This window comes from Lithohypha guttulata (assembly GCF_036872675.1).
Source record: "Lithohypha guttulata strain CCFEE 5908 chromosome Unknown scaffold_4, whole genome shotgun sequence".
Classification (NCBI taxonomy): domain Eukaryota; kingdom Fungi; phylum Ascomycota; class Eurotiomycetes; order Chaetothyriales; family Trichomeriaceae; genus Lithohypha; species Lithohypha guttulata.
Genome location: NW_027042753.1, coordinates 432,225 through 451,369, shown reverse-complemented (window position 1 = coordinate 451,369; position 19,145 = coordinate 432,225). Strand labels below are relative to the sequence as shown.

Genomic DNA, 19,145 nt, shown 5'->3' with positions numbered 1-19,145 from the left:
TCATTATGATGCGGTCATTGTCTCCAACGCTTTCAGTGTGGACATGGACTCAATCTGTCTGGGGAGAATGTATCAAAGTGCTGTCAGGCTTTCAGGCAGCCACAAGTACTCGTACGGAGGCGGAGGCTGCGAGACTGGCGAAGGGCTGGTAAAGAATTTGAGTCATGTAGGATGGCATCGACGTGAGTAGATATGGTGTCTTCTATCATGCAATACTCACACTTCTCTCCTGCTGGATGAATCTCTGCAGCCTCAACATGAGGAGCAGTGAGCACAATGCCATCATCGATGTTTCACCTTGCAAGTTGCGCAAAACAGGCTCAACTTGAGCCACACGGTACGGAGTCATTGTTCCAGATCGCAAGAACATCGGTCCAGATTGCCAACAAATTCACGACCTTGATGGAGGCCTGCCCGGGTCATGCTGAGAGGTACACAGATCTTGGTGAAACACCCGAGGTTGACGCACGTCAATCGACTCCAAGATTGCTTGCTTCTGCCCCTTCTTCGACCCGCGTGATGGCAGCCAGGTTCTGGGCTGTGTCTGTTGATACAAAGCATTGGTCGGAACTCAAATCCACTGGACAACGTGGTTGTTTAACTCTACGTCACACTCAACTTGGTTTGGATCCCGCAGTTCTCCTTCTGCCGAGAATTGTCCTCATTGGCCTAACCTGGATACCATCGTCACTCCCAAACAAAGGTGTTCAAGCAGGTCGTCCTTGCTCTCAGCGTGTCAGCAGGCCAGAGACGCTCCTTCATGAGTTCACATGTGAGAACAGGATGACGTACGACAGGCGTCGCGGGGCATTGTATCGTGATTGCCTGCAAACACAACTTCTCATAGTGGGGTGCTAACCTGCCAGCAATAGTCTATAAAGAAACCTTTTCTACTTTCGATCCTCTTAACTTTCTTCCTCTCAAAGCAAATTTTAAAGCTTACTACTTCAAAGAACTTTACCAACCAAACTCAATTCACAAATCACATTCACAATGGAGTCCGTCAAGAACGCAGCAAACTGTATGTGACCTTCACTCTACGATCGAGTAGCACTCGCTAATATTGCTCTAGACGTCAGCGACAAGGCCGGTGAGATGACATCCGGTGCTTCCAAGGAGGCCAACAAGAACGTCGCTCAGGACAGCAACGCCAGCCTCGGTACCCGAGCCTCCGCAGCCAAGGATGCCGCTGGTGACAAGCTCGATGAGAGCAAGAACTCTGTACGTGCATCCTCACTCTACATATGAGCGACTACTAACAATACTACCAGGCTTCCGCTGAGGGCAACAAGCAGGCCGCTACTCATTAAGTAGTCGATCGTCTACCTCTATGCTTCACGAACCTAAGATTGATACGATTCGATATTGATTGAGAAGTTTTAAAAAATGCACCAACCCGAAGGTTGTGCTGTTATGATAATGAACGCATGAGCAAATGAGCCCAATAGCTATACACCTCAAGAGGGGTCAGCACTCTTAATCAGAGCTGTTACAATCAAACATCTTCATCGTCACTGCCATTCTACTTCCATATGCTATTGTGATGCTGTACATTGTGTCTTTTGAACTCATTCATGCACCATCAAGTATTATAACTCTATTACGTGAAAGATGTATACAGTTGCAAGCAAAATGTTGCTAACAGCTCTTGGTTGGGTGGCATTGAATGTTCTGTACCCGCATGCTTGATTCGCTGCAGGCTATGCCGCTTTCAGAACGCGTCTGCTGTAACGACCACAACCACAAGGTCGGTGTTGTGATCTTTCCAACTCCTGCAAACCTCTTGGATTAATATACTACGCAATCTGACGACTCTTCGAACCGTCTAGCTGTCCTGCCTATGACAGCTTTGAAATCGTCATGCTTGTAACCTTGAACCAGGACAGTCTCGATATCAGAACAAACGACCCTCCCATTTCCATGCATGATCCAGGTCGCATCCAGATACCCCCTAAGCATCACAAGCCATATCCCGGGTTTCCATTAGTTGTCATTCTCTACGTTGCGATTTTCTAGCAGCCACTATAACGGACATTATGATTTGAAGCTGACAGATAAAGCTCAGCTCACAATGTGCTTCATATTAGCACTACTTGTCTGATAAAACTTCCTCCTAATAGTGGTATCGATGGTCAAACAAGCACTTGAAGATTCGCAGGTTTGCATATCTCATCCCTGCCTACTCATCACAGGAGTCACATCTTCGTACAAAAAGATTCAAACTGATCTCTTGTGGTAGTTCGGCACGACATAGATGACCTCTGTCTCAGCGACAATTCGCCGTAAGAGGGCTGTAGGAGAAACTTGCTCTACCAAGAAATAGTTTGAGACTTCCTAGAACAGTATGTTGTCATCCCTAAAGCGAGTACTTATCAAGATAGCCACGAGTCATGCCACATGCCTGCTCTAGAAAGCACACGATATTGACACAATGTTGCCTCTGCCCCATTGCGACTCTAGACGGCCATTTCATGGTCTAGGGTTATGTTGTCCAACACGGGCGATTCAAGACGACATTCTCTATCGAGGTCAATACCACAAGCACTCCTCTCGTTGAGATGGGTCCAATACATGGTTTCCTGAAGGTATAGGGAGTTGCCCCTCGACTAGAAAGATATTCATGCTATACTTTTGACCCTTAGCGTAGTGAAGGTCTGGTGAGAGCTGTCACATGTCTTCAGACACTGGTGATAGAAGCTTCTTAAGTGACACTTGTCGCTCGATGCAATGCGCGAGACTCCAGAGGTAAACAAACATGCTTTGTTTTTGTCAACCTTCACTAACCATTTCGTTCTCTACAGGCAGCACTACATTCCGTTCTTGAGAATCACACTTCAGTGTTTAGTGATGGGATGATAAGTGGAGATATATCTCACAATCACTACACTCAAGATGCAAAGTGTTGCTCCCAGTCCATCGACGAAAGATAGCATCGTAACCTTGAAACTACTACCTAATGTCCTTCGAAATATCGACACCTCCAAACCCCTATCAACAAAGAAAAAGACAAGATCTGTACCTGTAAGTCACTTGTGCCTCCGCTGCTAGCAAACTGGCACCCAGAACGTGCTCGAAATACGATTGTCGTACAAGCTGACTCACATTAACTTCGCAGCGCAAGAATGGTGTCTCTCGACGACAAAAGCTGGGCAGACCTCAAAAATCCTCATTAGAACCACTGCGTAAAAAAGTCAGACGCCGTCCAGGCGACGCAGAGAGAAGGCGGAAACTGAAACGCGAAATTGAGATAGCTAGAGCGCATCAAGAGAGTGAGAAGTACTTGATCAAGAAGAACGCTGCGAAGTGGGCCACGTTCGAACCCGAAGACAATCCTGAATTGGACTGGCTAGAGGTCCAAGTAACTCCTAACACAGTTGGAATTCCTGTCCTTATTCGGAGGCCACCACACGGACTGCCTGACGCAGCAATATCCGGCATTGCTCGAACACAATACATGACACAAGCCGTTGGTCACAAGCTCGGCATACCTCCACCGAACGCCAATCTATCCCCTCTCCTACATCGGCTCATCGACGCTGACAGTATGGAGCGCATCGAGGCAGCAATCTCTCGACAGAAGCTTCCTCTACAGCCTGCCACTCCCACTTCTGAAACATCGTTGATGATGCCAACAATGTATGGCAAGCTACAAGACCGAGAGAGAGCACAAGTGCAGGCTGTTCTCGATGCAGGTCAACAGGTCTTCCCATCTGTCTCACCTCCTCGCTATGGCGCCCCAAGCTATGCCATGCAACCTGTCAGGCCTCCACGAACAGGTCAATATGACATCAACGATCCATCCTACCATCATGCGGCGAATATTCGCGACAACACATTGGCTCCAAACCCTCTACGCTCTCGCGACCCGAAAGTCCAAGTGGATCTCTCAATGGTGGCTCTGAAAAACCTTCATCAATACAATGCCAATCACATCGAGCACGATCTCTTCATGAGTGGTGGATTGGCTGCAGACGACTTACCCTACCAAGACTCCGAGGAAAATCAAACAGCTATTGCTGCTCTGCAAGAACCGAACGCCAGAAATTCCGAATTTATCATCAATGTTGACGACAAAGACTTTAACAACGGAGCGACAAATGCCAAAGATACAAGATGGATCATTCGACACCGCACTACTTCACTCTTCCCACCAGTCTGTCTCCTCTCAAGAATTCGCGATACAGCAGTGGCAGTGCACAACTCTCGTCGTGGCCGTGCTCGCATCTGCTCAGTCGTCGCCCAGCACTGCGCTCACGAAGTCAGATGGCGGGAGGAATCTCGCGGCCGTTTCATCGTGGACGACGACTTGAATGGTGGTTACCAGCAGAACGCTGTGGCAGTGAACCCTCAAGATATCCACGTCAGACATCCCGATATGCATTTTCAAAACATGGGACCGGAGAACACTATTCCTCAAGACATGAATTATCAGAACACGAACCAGGAGAAGCTTGGATACAGAAGACAAGGGATTTTCAACCCGCAAATCAATGCTTATGAGCTTGAGGAAGAACGACCTGAGGATCCGAAGTGGCGCACGGCGCAGGAGTGGCGCGAGGTGCTACGCACTGGTGGAAGAGACCTGACCGAGGACGAGAGATGGAGATTGGGTTTGATGAACGATCATCACTCTGTGGTTGATCTGACTGAAGACCAGGTGGATATGATGATGGAGGGTGATAGGCCTTGGGATATTAGTGCAATTGGTGGACATGGTAAGATGGTGTTTGATGGTGTTGTCATGAATCACATGGTTGGTGGTGTGAGAGGACATTTGGTACGGACACCTGATTGGGATTGAAGGACATTAGGAGTCAGGTATTGAGTATTTGGTGTATCTGAGTAAGACTGGCGTAGCTCTTGGGTCTTGCATATTGAAGAAATTGAGCCTGTTCAACCTTTAGCACAACAAGCTATTGGAGAGACTTGAATAAATAGCAGACGTACTTGGCGTACTGAAGTCATTTTATGCTACGTAAAGCCCTCCTGTACACTGTTCCAAGCCACACAATCTACGAACTTGGCCCCTTCTCCACCAAAAACGTCTAGGGCACTGCCGATTGTGAGATCAACTTTGCCATCACTGGCTGCTCGTACGAGCTCTAGATCTTCCACTGTTCGAGCTCCGCCTGCATAAGTGACTGGGATGGTGCACCACTCCGCTAACTTGGCGACAAGCTCGTGGTCGATTCCTGCTTGGAGGCCTTCGTTGTCGGCGGCATGAACCAGAAACTCAGAACAGAAGGGTTGAAGAATCGCTATTGTGTCTGCGAATAATTTAGCGCCAAGCTCGAAACATCATCGAGTGTGAAGATTGCTGAGAAGAGGCCATGACAGCAAGTCGGAAAAGTGCCTACCTTTGGTTATCTCCATTTCAGTCATGGTCTGCCATTTGTTCATAGCTACGAACCAGGTATCGTCCTTGCGCCTACAAGACAAGTCAAGTACCAATTTCGATTTGTCGTCATCCAGCGCTTTCAGCACAGACTGTAATCTTTCGAAAGCGAATCTTCCTTGTGGAAATAGGAATGAGGTGATAATGACCTACCACTTCTCAGTCATCAGCTCCGATATTCTGGTCTCAGCCTCGGATCGTCGCAAGCCTACCTTTTCAGCACCAGCATCAATCCATTGTTGTGCATTCTGGTCTGTGATGCCACCACCGACCTGCAGTTTGCCCGGCCACGCAGAAAGTGCTTCACGAGCAGCATCGTCGTTTCCTGGACCAAGCATGATCACGTGTGCGCCGAGACAGTTGGTCTCTTTGTAAAGGTTCGCATAGTAAGCTGCAGAATGCTGGGAGACATAATTCGTTTTGAGGTCGCTGTCTTTCTCTGTAAGCGTGCCGCCTACGATCTGCTTGACCTGGCCAGCGTGAAGATCTATACAAGGACGGAAACGAGTCATCTGGAGTATGTGAGCTCACAACAGGATGGCAGTAGCGTTCGCAATCTCAAGGGTTTGACTTGTGCATAGTGATGGATAAATTCGAGGTTAGTGCTGCACCCAGACAGGCAGGAATAAATCTGGCGAATATCGTTTCGGGCAACCACGAACATTATCCGCATGATTTCTGGAGCACATCGCTGGACATTCTGCAATTCTACGATTCGCGACATGACTCAACTCGTCTTGCATGTATGAAAACTCCCAGGGCTCGACTTACAAGACACAGAGAATGCATATTCGGTGCCTGTATAAAGCCAGCTCAACGAGACACCATGTGATTGAGGCCTGCAGTCATCCCGCCTGAGCAAACATTGCAAATTTCAGCCTGCAGGCTCTCATCGCTACTCTGAAATGTTCACTTTGGTGGCTGCGCAGTAAGACACAACATAGCATACTCCTACATTAAGAACTCCTTAAAATGCTGGGTAAAAGAAAACGAGAGACGCAGGTTGTTTCAAGAACCCGAGACGAAGCAGAATCTGAAGCTAGCCACCAGGGCGCAAGTGTGAACATCAACGATATTTTTCGCAAGCATTTCGAAGCGACCTTTTCGCCTCTGCCTGAGGAGGATACTTGCCAGGGCGGCGACGAGGATGAGGATGAACTTGACGACTCTGATGCGGAGTCGGAAGTTTCGGTATGGTCTGGGTTGTCCGAAACGAGAGACGACCCTCTCGTTGTAGAGGTCGTCGACTATGCAATTGCCAAACATGGCGATAGCAACGAGTTCCATCGTGCTCGACAGAAAGCTTTCATGGTGAGACTATCTCGCCTCACGAACCTACAAGAACATCAAACTCACGATAGCTAGTCTTCCCGACCTCCTCGCGATATTGTAGCCACGAACGAGAACCGACGACTAAAAACCCTGGATGAAGATGACCCTGCGGAAAAGCTCAATCTGAAACACGACCTCGATCTTCAGCGACTACTCAAAGAATCGCATTTGCTAGAAAAGTCCAAAGCATCTGAAAACCCTAGCAAGCAGAGACACATGGCGCTCGAGTTGAGATTGCAGGAACTAGGAGCTAAGCAGTCTATACTGACACAGCAGAAAATGCCCGCTGCTCACCGCATTGGCATGGCGAAAAAGGCGGATCACAGAGAGACACTTCGACGCAGAGAAGCGAAAGAGAATGGCGTCATCCTGGAGAAAGCTGCTAAGAAGTCAAAGAACGTTCGAAGAGATCGTGGCGTTGATGTTCCTGGTGTGGGTAAGTTCGCTGGTGGTACTTTGAAACTATCCCGCCGAGATATTGCAAGCATCCAAGGTCCACCAACCACTATCACACGCAAAGGCAAGAGAAAATAGCGTGTGGGATAGGAGAGTTAAATCGTGTCGTCGAGCCTCTAGTAGCTCAAGTCGATTTAGCTGCGCTGTAACTTGCTCGGCTTGACAGTTTGGCGAGCCGACTAGCAATGCTGTTTCATAGTCACCGAAGCGGGTAAGTTTTCGAACACTGTCGAGGGACAGCGCCGAGATCTCGAAATCAGCAAAGACGGCTTCTCTTCCTTATTGGGCGTAAGAGCTTGCGGGATACAGCTATGCGAGACTGCTAATGAACGACGACAAAGCGTCTGCCGAGCGGCACTCGAGGGGCCGCGGCGTATTCGAGGAATGACAGCAACTCTCTACGACCGCTCGCATGAAGTGCAATCTCGCTCGTATTTGATCTTTTCCTTCTATCGACCTCGATCACATTTTCCCAGTGATATGCAGCCAGGAGGGCAACACTTCACATGCCAACTTTGTGTCGATCACGAAACAAGCAGCCAATTGAAGCCATTGCCGTTGAGGCGTCAGCCAGGATTGGAGGTCTTCAATGAAATGCGCAGCCAATTATGGGGAACGTGTGCCATCATCCTGGTATGCATAAGAGCAAAACATCTGAAACCTTAGCGTTGACGCTTACACCTGCCACACAAAAGCAAGCAACACCCACCTGTGACCACACGCGCTTGTTTTGAAAATCTAGAACTCTAACTATTTTCAATAGAAGCAAGATAATGTTGTAAACTGCCAGACTCTTCCCATGGGCAAGGACCCTGGGTCTCTGTAACCTTTGTAGACTCAGCAACTCAGCAACACGAGCAGAACCTTGTACTCTGACGCCTTCTCCGTTCTGGAATATACTCTTTGAATCGTAGCGTGATTGCTGCGGAGTACTCAACGAAAAGCTCGATGGCAAGCTGCGAGTGAACTTCATGCATTTAACATTGCGGTTTCGGATCATAACGGTTCCTGAGCTCGGTAAGAATGGTGTCGGCTCTGTTGGTGGAAAATTAGCAAAGTGGTGGTGTCACTTCATGTCTGTCTTATGCACGGCCAGTCTGAGGACCATCAAAGTTAATGCACGATCCTGGTATGATCTGTAGTGGTTGTTCTTACAAACAGCTACGTATCCCAACCATAGCAGGCGGATATACTTTCCATCTTACACGCTGCTTGTTCTATGCTGATGGACAAGCCACTGGAACCTGCGAAGCTTGCAAGACGAATGGAGCAAAAGCACAGAGAATATCTCGAGTGTGGGCGCGTGTTTGAGGCATGTTTTGACTGCTGGCAGCCAATCAAACCGCGCAGCGCCAATGGCTCAAGCCGAGCGCTAGCAGCTAATGCTGGCTCAATCGTTCTCAGCCACTCGTTTCAGATGTTGATTCCGTTGATCAAGCACCGCACTGGATCTTGGGCGATGCGCTGGAATACACTAGTCACATTCAACGTCTGCTTCAAGTTTTGCGCACACAACGAAGTGCTAAGCACCGCCATCAAAATAGCTATTCGTCTTTACTGACACGTTTGAGCTTTCTGGTAGAGTGGTGGTCCCTGGAAGAAGGATTCCTTGGTTATGCCAATGTCAACAGAAATCGAGTCAATCTGACCTGTCAAGTCAGTTTTTCTTTCGGATATCAAGCTCTCTTCAAACGTGACTTGGTCCAGTTATTTGATTAGAAGACTTTTCGCGGAATGATTCATGCAAGTGACAGTGAAGGGAACGTTGTCCGAGTACTGACCGTTCGATATTGATTCGAGAACATAGTTCGGCTTTTGAGGGGAACTAACCTATCTGTAGCAAGGCTTGATACTTTCGATACATAGCACAAACATGAGTAGTATACCACGACACTGCTTCTCAGTGATGTAGAACAGAAATAACAACTGTCGATGGCCTTGGCAGCCAAAGATGGATCCTCTACCCAAAGCACGAGATGCCCACTGGGCGCGAGTTCGGGTCCCACTCCCCTAGACCCGAATCCCTGTAGTGGCAGCGCGGTCCTTTAACCATGCCGCATTTTGCACCGACCGCGTCCCTGGCTTCGCTTTCCCATATTTGCACCACATTCTACTCGTGGTGGAATTGGACGTTGTCTCACTTTCCTCTGCACGTCTTCCCTCTTTCGACCTTCTTCGGTCTCTACACGAGTTTCACCTTTCCCCACGCTGCTGTTGCAAGCTGTGTATATTCACTTTTTTGTCTATCTCAAGACTTTCTCTCTGCGAGGTTTATACTCGCTGTTTAAGACGCAGGTTAACGTCTATCCGAGTGAGACTAGTTCTCCTTTTCCCCGTCCACTTTCGTTTCACTGCGCCGATCGCTACATTGCGAGACTGCTATCGAGTATCAACCAGAACCGACGTCAGGACGTTCGGTACGAAGCAGGTACTTCGTTGTTCACTACACACATCATAGATACCCTCGCGCACTCGTTGTTAAACGTCCGAGTCTCAATCGTGGCCCACACGTGCCCAAATCGACAGCCCACAGACCACTTCTCATGAGAAGGTGATCAAGGACGTCGGTGATCAAACACAAACGGAACATTGGGCCCTTCCCCACCACAGAGCAGACACTTTTCACACAGAAACACTACTACAAGAACTCGTGTTTGAGCAAACTCGATTTGATACGCTTTCGATGTTTCCAGCCGGCGCGATGGCGCAGTCACAAAAGCCTGAGACTTTCATGCTCTCGAGTGAAGCCCAGCAGAGTCTACCTCAAGATGCACAGGTTGCACTGCAGCAGGTAGATAACCTAAAGTACTTCCTCATTTCTGCTCCTGTCGACTGGAATCAAGAACACCTCATCCGTCGATTCCTCCTCCCGACTGGCGAATACGTTTCCTGTGTACTGTGGAACAACCTCTTCCATGTCTCGGGCACAGACATTGTGCGATGTCTGTCTTTCAGATTCCAGGCATTCGGTCGACCGGTTAAGAACCCTAAGAAATTCGAAGAGGGTATCTTTTCAGATCTCAGAAATTTGAAAGCAGGCACAGATGCATCTCTAGAAGAGCCAAAGAGTCCTTTCCTAGACTTCTTGTACAAGAACAACTGCATTCGCACACAAAAGAAGCAGAAAGTCTTCTACTGGTACAGTGTTCCGCACGACCGACTCTTCCTCGATGCACTGGAAAGAGACTTGAAGAGGGAGAAAATGGGCCAGGACGCAACCACCAAAGCCATTGCTGAACCAGCTCTGTCCTTCGAGTTCGACTCATCTCAGTCACTGTTTGAGCAACTGACGAAAGCTCAACAAACTCAATCCTCGTCGTTTGCAGGATCAAATAGCATTTCAGCGCAACAGCCCAGTCAGTCTCAATCCACATCTCCTGTTACTAGAGCGATCGATTCTATGCCGCCTCCACAGATGCCCCAGCAAATGCTGCCACCACAGCCACCACGGACACAAGAGCAGTACCACCAACCGTCATATACCACCATGCCCATGCAACAGCAAATGACACATGAACCACTAGGTCAGCCAGTTCACCAGCAGGATTATGCTCAACAGATGTACTACGATCGGAACAATCATATGCGGCATTCGTCTATGCCTGCCTTTATGGAGTATTCTCCTGCCCCCTCGTTTGTCTCATCGCACTACGACAGCTTCAGTGCTCGAGGTGTCAGCTATGAGCCTATCACACCTCCTCAGCAAGCTGTGCCAGTTGGTGTGGAGCCAGCCTACATCGCTAATGAGGAGACTGGTCTGTACACTGCCATTCCTGAGATGAATACTATGCACGCGTACAATCCCATGGCCACTATGCCACCATCGACTATGGCTGGACCACAATTTACACAAGCCACGAGAGCGTTCGCGCCAACATACCCGATGATGGAAGGTTCGCCAACTTACAAAGCACGAAGGCGACGGTCTAGCATTCCTTCGTCCATCATGAATGCTGTTGCTGCCAACGCTGCAGCTCAGCTACACAACATCAAGACATCTCATATGCCACAGAGACCATCCGATCTCCGGCGATCGATGTCCAGCTCCGTCATACCAATGGCAGAGCGTCATGAAAGCACCGCAACACCACCGCCACCGTCATCACACCCATATCCTTCGACCTTGGTGTCTCGAGAACAATTTCATGATTACTCTCGACATAGCACGCCACTCGCAAGCCTGGAAGAGAACGCTTCTGAGCCTATGCAATTCCCAAACTTTGATGGCAACGACTATACCCAGTCATTGCAGACTAGCCCAGCTTCAGCTCAACGGCCAGGTCCCATTCGACGTGCTAGAAGTGCAACAATGATGGAGCTCGGTGTTCCTTACAAGTCTCACTCCTGCCCAATTCCTTCTTGTGGTCGACTTTTCAAGCGTCTCGAGCATCTGAAGAGACACGTCCGAACACATACTCAAGAACGACCCTACATCTGCAATCACTGCAACAAGGCCTTTTCTAGGTCTGACAACCTTGCACAGTAAGCCCATATTCCTTCTCCTGCACAATCTAGCACTAACATTGTCCAGACATAGACGAACTCATGAACCACAAGCAGATGGGCAACCATTGAGTGGCCTGAGTGAAGACGACGACTTCGAACAGGAAGAACTAGAATTCGGCTCAATGGATGACCTTGCTTCTCCTGACGAGATGGGTCTTACTAGATCTGACCTCCTGGGAAGAACATCTATGCCACCACCAACGAGCATGCCTCTTCCACAACCAATGCTCACACCATCTCAACTCATTCAGCCACAAATGCTCGCGCATATGTAAGTGATCTATTATGATCTAGAATTGTACAATCTCATATGTTGGACATACTTCAAAAAAGCTTTGCATAGCATATGGCGTCTGCTTCGACATCAAGTTCTTGCAAGCTTGTTTACGACCAGGTTACGAACTTGCAAAGTTGCTGTTAGATATTCTTTTGTCGACTTAGTCTTGCGCTTATTGAGTTGTTGGGCCTATGATCGCATCAGCCAGGCTTGGGCGTTATCATTGCTACGAGATGCATTTGAGGAGCTTGGTACTGCATTTTGATGCGTTTATTTTTCGATTACTTCTCTTCGGATCGAGTTCTGTACTCGAACTGCGGTTGATTAGCAAGCATTTGATGTTTCGGTGGCGCTTGTGTATTTGTATATAGCGACTGCTCGTCAGGACTGTCTGATACGAGCTGCAAGCCTCAATACGGAGCTGGTCGGCGTGACTAGCAAGTTTCATGAATCCAAGACTTCGAATTCACAAGTACAAAAATCGCGTTTATTTGACAACTCAGAATACTCATCTAAAGCGCCTGACTCAGGCTCATAGTTGCCATAGACTTTGTTGTAATTGCTCGAGGCCATTCCGATTTAGCTATTGGAACCACCACAACCTTGCGCGTTACCTACACCTGAATCTCCTCACTGCTCACAATCGTAGCAAACGCATCCCCCAACTCCTGCAAAACCACTTTCGTAACCTCAAGTCCACCAATTCCCGGAATGTCTCGGTCTCCAATCGCATCACTCACAACCACAACATCATACCCAAGCTCGGCCCCCGTCCTTGCCGTCGTACTCACACAAACATGCGCCATATACCCCACCAACACAATCTGCTTCCCCAAATCCCCCAGCCCCTTCAAATACTCATCCAAATCCGTCTTTCCAAACGAACTTGGGAAATTCTTCGCGATGACTTTCTCTGCCTGTTTAGGGGTCAATTCTTCGAATTCATCGAAGAGGGGTGTTTCGGAGGTGAATACTGGTGCGCCCTGAGGTGTTTGATGTTGGACGTGGATGATGTTTTTGCCCGAGTGGGTTGATTGGCGGTATTTTTCGAGGACGGAGGAGATGGCGCGGCGGGATTGGGTCACGTTGACGGTTTTGAGGATGCCGTCGGCGTATTCGTTTTGGGCATCGATAATGACGAGGGTTGAGGAGTTGATGTTGGGGGCTGAGGGGGGGATGCCGAGGAGTTGGCGGAAGCCTTTGACGTCGGCGCTGCCCATGGTTGGTGGAGGGTGGGTGGAGGTTGGTGTGGTTTTAGTATGTGGTGAGGTCAAGGTATGGAGTCCTTGGAACAGAACTTTGACTTGGAAGGCTGGTTAACAAGTCTTGAGATCTTGTTTGTAACCTGTGACTGTATGTTGTTCAGAATCTCTGGATTGTGAAGTACCATCATCCATGTCGGAGCACGTTCTTATACACTTTCCATTTACGCTATCGAATTGCGGGCAAATGGACCGGACGTCATCAGGCCGAGGCCCACTAGTGTCGGACCTCAATGTTCTTCAAAACTGTATACTGTCAATAGCATGTGTCGATATTTCAGTTGCAGAGTGTAGGCTGAGTTCAATACAGGCACTGTATTCACAAGCCATCGAAACATGTATAAGATCAGGGAACCTGCAAGCCTTCGCTTGACATGTCTTAGCATTTCTTGGCAGACTCGAGTTCCTGATTCAAGTTTGGGTAATAGAGTTAGCAAGTGGCGCCGGGACAGGAGCGTCTCAGAGATCCGAACAGCATAAACAGCACAAACTGGTAGGTTCTGCCAACGCAAAAACTCACAGGTAGGAGATGGTAGGTAAAACTACCCTGTCGAGGTCAGAAAGCATAATGAAGGCAAGAAACGGGACTAGTATGACTGGATATCTTTCAGCGACCTGAGCTTCGAACACACCAGAGTTGCCATCAACGCCTCTCTGAGATCTCAAAGGAATGAGCAAGACGTGGCCAGATGGTTTCGTTTTGAAGCCGAAATGGTAAGAATTCTTTCACAGCTGCAGGGAGCACTTTAAATTGTCTGAGTTCAGCAGCTTCAGGAGCCTGGACTTTGTTAGGTGTTTGGACAATCGACAAGAAAGATGTCCCATGCTCTGGTACGTAGTGCCTCGCGACCGAAATCAACCATTGACGGGATGAGCTGCTGAACCTGAATCGAGAGATTGAGTTGCTCCTGCTCCTAGGCTCGAGGTCTGGGTATGGTGAAAAGAAGTGCAACAGATGGCTTTCGTCCGTAAGCCTTCTTGGTAGGTCTGCACTAAGACAATCTGCGGGCTCCGTATATTCGAGCTGTTATCACCATTATGTGAGGATTTCATCATTTCCTTTTTGAGGCCATGGACACGTAGCCGGATGATCAGCTGCTCCCTGGTATTCAGTCTGATCGAGAGAGAGCGGCGAGTGATTACATGAGTATGCACATAGACATCTCCTCTGAAATGTATACGGTTGATAAAGTAGCCAAAGTGTGCAACCACGCCTGCTGCCGATAGACGTCATTATATGACCAGAACCGTAATGTACACCTGCTCTATCTGTACCAGTATAGCTGTAACGTCCTACACTTTGCTTAGAGTCAAAGACCTACTACAATTCTGATCAGCTGATGCTCCTACTTTGACGTACCAATTCTTCATCATCCAAATCATCACATCTACTTCACGATGCTGTTCCGACTAGCTCTGAGGCCAGCAGCGCCTTCTTGCAAGATACACAGTATAGGTCTTTCCCTCTCTCAGTCGACGTCACGGACCTTCTCTTCTTCTCCGATACCACTTTTTGCGCGTCGCATACCTTCTTCCTCGACTTCAACAGCAGCAGTGCCACTGCGCAGACATCCTCTCCTGCTCACAGCTGGCACCATAGCCTTCGCAGCGCCTTTTATTGCCTCGAGAACAACTACATATCACGACACAGCTGACTTTAGTACCACACCTTACTCCCATGGCAGGGATGCAAAGGTTCCGCTGAGCAAAGACGGAGGCAGAACATTGAATCCAGCTGCAGTACGACAAATCAGCTTTGGCAGTATATTAGGGCTTGGCTTGGGCATAGTGGTGAGCGCATTCAGCAGGATGTTGGTCTTAGTGTTTGGGCTGGGAGTTGTTGCTGCTCAGGTAAGCTCGATCTACACCCTAAACCGTGACTGCGCAGGCAGCATTCGATAGGCGAGAGCACATTGCTGACACGTCCGTAAATAGTATGCTGCCCGTCGAGGCTACAATATCTTCCCCATCGAGAGGTTTCAGCGCTACTTTCGAAACACCAATCTCAGATCAGCCATCAATGACAATGCTGCTTTCAAGATTAGCTTTGGTCTGATGTTTGCCCTGACAGCTCTAGGAGACTTTCAGTCGTGAAATCACAGGCTTTGGCAGGCTCTAACACTCAAAACATATGACGCAATCCCCTTTCCGTGGCTTTCATACCGGACCGTGTTTAGCATCGAGCAGATTGGTACTCGTGTGTGCTGATTTATGGCAGACATCCAGCATCGACAAGAGTGTTTAATGGTGCAGAGACTGTTTCTGGATTCGACCGAAAGAGAAGGCATTGAGGACAAATGCGCCTTGGATGGCACAGCTAGCAAATGGAAATAGAACAAATACTATTGGATGTGAAGAGCATGGTGTTGAACTTTACAAATTCATCCTCGAGACGTCCTTCAGACCCTGTGTTATCCAGCACTTTCGAAATGCCTAATATGAGGACTAAAACATCTCTAGATTCCTTATACACGGATCCTAGTCTGTCAGAACACTATCCCAACTCAATGTCACGTCCATGCATTACTCGGCCAGCGCCGGCCCCACCATCGCCGCCATTCCACATCTCCTGCCGCCATCACAAGCTTCATTTTTTCCAATGGAGAATTCTTGGCTTTCAATAAGTACACACATTCGGGGATGTGGTCTAGGTACGACTGACTTTTCTCTAATATGGATCTGCACTCTCTAACAGACAACAGTGGTATGACGTTTCCTTAGCATCGTTCAGTGGTGAAACCTGAATGGAAAAGGTTCTGGGTTCGATTCGTGAGTAATTGAGGCTTCACTTGATCTGTACCCAATCTAACAAAAGAATAGCCAGCTTCTCCACAAACATGTCTTTTTGTATTTTATTGCTTCGATTTCTTGAAATCTGCCAAATGCTTGGCTAACGAAAGTTGCTGACTCATATGCAGAGATGCGCCACGGTATCGGCAAGTATACGGATTGGCTTTCTGCGAAATAGAGGTGCACCATCTCCTGAGCGGTAGTCACGCTTCCTCAACTAGACGCCGAGCTTGTAAGCTGGAGTTGTGTATATAGCGTCTGTCGATTTACCTAGGATCTGCTAGGACTAATGAGGTTACAAAGCCTCGTCCTTCTATTTACACTATCTCCTCCGTATACAAATAGTGGTGTTGTGTCAGGGTACTCCGTCCTGATCTATCTCAATTAGTCTATTCTATCTAATTACGTACCTCTGGTGTGACAGCGATTCATCGCCTGAAGGGCGATACTAAGGAGCAGTCGACACGCAGTCTACTTATCTATCGTATCACGTGCCTTCCTTCTCCTCCGGGTCTCAAACTAGCCTAGTCTCTGTGACCGTAACATGTTGGCTCTACCGCGCTAAGAGCTACCTAGGCCTCTGTAGAGGTAGGGTTAGGCTCTAACTCGGTTCTAATTCGACCCTAACTTTACTAAGGCGTTACTACTAAATGTAAAATCAAATAAGGATTAATTAGATACTAAGCTAGAAGAAAAGGACGTAGTAGGCCGCTCTAAGTAGCTACGCAGCGCTAAGCCGCTAGCCCGTTTCACATTAGTCTCCGGCACAACGCTAACCGACACTTCAGCTCTACTTTGATTCAAGGATACGCTTGACGTCACGGAGACCCGACCTTGTTATCCCCATACAATTCAAATCTACAGGAGATATCTAAGGTAGTTTAGCGTGATCAGTGATGCTAATTTGATGACGTTCTACGCTTTCACTGCCTCGACAACTCGACTCAGCTCCCTTTCTGGTTAGGCATGCCATAATAAGCAGCTTACCTATGTTACCTTTCAATCTGCAGTCGGACCATTCTGGATATAACTCAGGTCTATTGTGATCGAGCACTTGCGTTTAATTGAATCCACATATACCCGCACGCAAGGCTAGACCCCGCCATGCCAGAATCAAAGGCAGCAGACACAACCAAACCAAACAGTGAAACCACAAAGTCCAGCACGATTCAGAGCGCAGTTCAACAGACCGCAGTATCAGACCCATCAAAGGAAGGCAAGGAGGAACCGAAGAAGAAGATGGGATTCTTCGAGAAGTGGCGGGCTAAGACAGCTGCCGGTTATGAGAAGCATCGTGCCAGGGGTGGGAATTTCTGATTTTTAAATGTTTGCTCAATGAATTTGGTGTTTTCAGTACTGGTGTTTTCAGTACTGGTGTTTTCAGTACTGGTGTTTTCAGTACTGGTCGCTATGAATATGCGTAAGGTGGAAATTCTGATGCATCGCGTACAATGTCGCCGGCAACGCTCATGTCCCAGCTACGTTCCGGTCCCTCCTAAATACCTCTACCAAGAAGCTTGTCGCACATTGTGAACATATGTCAATACCACAGACACGACGGTGTTCACGTTCACAATCCTCGTGACGTATCCGAAAGCGCTGTTCCGATCGACTCCCTCACCATTCCAAGACCCGGCACCTGGCCACAATGCCCAGTCGAACCAAAGCCTTTTGCAGAAGTGACTCCATCTCAACTGTAGATTCAATCGAACATACCAAAAAGTCCAGCAGCAATAAATGTCAAAACCGGTGGAAAAATCCAATGCTGCGTTGCACCACATGGAGCCAGTTTAGAGCAATGTCTAGATGTCTGTCGTCACCTTTTGGACCATATCAACAAGATCAAGCATTCAATCGACGAAGGTATTTCACGCGTGTCAGTCGCTTCCGAACATGTCGATGATGGAACCAAAGCTTACAACCTGGCGCCACGCCTCATGACCGATGCATTACAGATGTGCACTTACAATCTGAGTGCCGTCATGCAGCACTTGCGCGAACTTCGGACGAAGAGTAAGGTACCGGATGAGACGGGTGAAAGTCAAATGATAAGGCAACTCAACGAAGCGCGTCAGTGCCTTATCATACTTTCAAAAGCTCAGCAGCATCGAGTACATGCGTTCCAGGACATCACTATGGCCGAGGCCTCCCTTTCGACGGCAGTATCGACGATAGGTGACTTGATTCGTATGAGAGGACTCGATCTTGGGTCGCGGACGATTAACATTATGGGTCGAATGGATGATGAAACCCTACAGCAAATTAGCCTAGGAGACTGGTATGCAACAATTGGACCATCAGCAAGCCGAAAAGAGGCAAGTGCCACATTCTAACACATGCAACGATACAATTTTGCGACACACTGGATTTTTTCAGGCATCAAGTTTGGCTTCTCACGGACACAAGACTGAAATCCTTGATAAAAGCTTTCGCATTCAGCGTAGCGGTTTGTCAACATCTGCACCGTAAGAAGACAGCGTTGACCGGAGGATACAGGATCCGTCCTTAGGCAGCAAACTTCGGGCGTGCTCGAGGCTTCCTTTCGCAAGTTTTTCCACCTGTACATGATCTTGTCTTCAGTCAGTGCTAAACCTGCTTCATTTCTGATCTCACAGGCGAAGTAGGCAAAGAAGACGACTGTTCACCAGTGCTGCCCAATGACTGCTGACGTGGATAATGCCGAGAAATTCAAGACTCCCAACTTATCTATCTCTTAGTTCCACAGTGTCCTTTTTCCTGTTCTTTTCACAGTACGAGGCACTGACACGAACATCATTGAGAGAAGAAATATGGCTGATGTCGACAATGGGTGGTTAGAGATTCCAGGCGAACGCGTAGAATGCCAAGCCTGATGTAGACTAGTCCAGTCTGTCAAAAATGGTGGCCGCCAGGGCGTTGAAGCACTAGTACGATGCTTGAAGATAAGGGTTATGTGGTATACCCCTCCATTCGAGTACGTATAGTCCTCACAAAGGTATTAAGCTAGCCTAAATAGGGAAGGATCTATGTTACGGGTATTAGCGTATCGTCCGGCACAAACTAACGAACGTTCTAGGTTTTGATAGTAACATCACCTACTAGTTAGTACAGCTTACTCAATCGTCGCAGCCAATCACCAGCCACAGAC

The 19,145-nt window shown here is 48.2% G+C and overlaps 8 protein-coding genes across 8 annotated transcripts; 6 read left to right on the top strand and 2 right to left on the bottom strand.

The window, feature by feature from the left end:
- Positions 1–993: 993 nt before the first annotated feature.
- LTR64_005327 (uncharacterized protein) lies at positions 994–1,310 on the top strand (the record flags this gene model as incomplete). The annotated part of the gene is made up of 3 exons (XM_064899666.1): positions 994–1,021; positions 1,073–1,221; positions 1,272–1,310. The coding sequence occupies 3 exons, from the start codon at positions 994–996 to the stop codon at positions 1,308–1,310; spliced, it is 216 nt and encodes a 71-aa protein (XP_064752978.1).
- A 1,582-nt stretch (positions 1,311–2,892) lies between these two features.
- LTR64_005326 (uncharacterized protein) lies at positions 2,893–4,801 on the top strand (the record flags this gene model as incomplete). The annotated part of the gene is made up of 2 exons (XM_064899665.1): positions 2,893–3,021; positions 3,116–4,801. 2 exons carry the CDS (start codon positions 2,893–2,895, stop codon positions 4,799–4,801), a joined length of 1,815 nt encoding a protein of 604 aa, XP_064752977.1.
- A 170-nt stretch (positions 4,802–4,971) lies between these two features.
- Positions 4,972–5,907, bottom strand: HIS6 (Enzyme that catalyzes the fourth step in the histidine pathway; the record flags this gene model as incomplete). Its single annotated transcript, XM_064899664.1, has 3 exons — positions 4,972–5,267; positions 5,358–5,428; positions 5,549–5,907. 3 exons carry the CDS (start codon positions 5,905–5,907, stop codon positions 4,972–4,974), a joined length of 726 nt encoding a protein of 241 aa, XP_064752976.1.
- Positions 5,908–6,367: 460 nt separating this feature from the next.
- On the top strand, positions 6,368–7,261 carry FAF1 (pre-rRNA processing and 40S ribosomal subunit assembly; the record flags this gene model as incomplete). The annotated part of the gene is made up of 2 exons (XM_064899663.1): positions 6,368–6,706; positions 6,761–7,261. The coding sequence occupies 2 exons, from the start codon at positions 6,368–6,370 to the stop codon at positions 7,259–7,261; spliced, it is 840 nt and encodes a 279-aa protein (XP_064752975.1).
- Positions 7,262–9,884: 2,623 nt separating this feature from the next.
- On the top strand, positions 9,885–11,964 carry LTR64_005323 (uncharacterized protein; the record flags this gene model as incomplete). The annotated part of the gene is made up of 2 exons (XM_064899662.1): positions 9,885–11,665; positions 11,715–11,964. The coding sequence occupies 2 exons, from the start codon at positions 9,885–9,887 to the stop codon at positions 11,962–11,964; spliced, it is 2,031 nt and encodes a 676-aa protein (XP_064752974.1).
- Positions 11,965–12,580: 616 nt separating this feature from the next.
- LTR64_005322 (uncharacterized protein) lies at positions 12,581–13,186 on the bottom strand (the record flags this gene model as incomplete). The annotated part of the gene is made up of 1 exon (XM_064899661.1): positions 12,581–13,186. One exon carries the CDS (start codon positions 13,184–13,186, stop codon positions 12,581–12,583), a length of 606 nt encoding a protein of 201 aa, XP_064752973.1.
- A 1,851-nt stretch (positions 13,187–15,037) lies between these two features.
- LTR64_005321 (uncharacterized protein) lies at positions 15,038–15,322 on the top strand (the record flags this gene model as incomplete). Its single annotated transcript, XM_064899660.1, has 2 exons — positions 15,038–15,079; positions 15,164–15,322. 2 exons carry the CDS (start codon positions 15,038–15,040, stop codon positions 15,320–15,322), a joined length of 201 nt encoding a protein of 66 aa, XP_064752972.1.
- Positions 15,323–17,122: 1,800 nt separating this feature from the next.
- On the top strand, positions 17,123–17,335 carry LTR64_005320 (uncharacterized protein; the record flags this gene model as incomplete). Its single annotated transcript, XM_064899659.1, has 1 exon — positions 17,123–17,335. The coding sequence occupies one exon, from the start codon at positions 17,123–17,125 to the stop codon at positions 17,333–17,335; it is 213 nt and encodes a 70-aa protein (XP_064752971.1).
- Between the last annotated feature and the right edge of the window lie 1,810 nt (positions 17,336–19,145).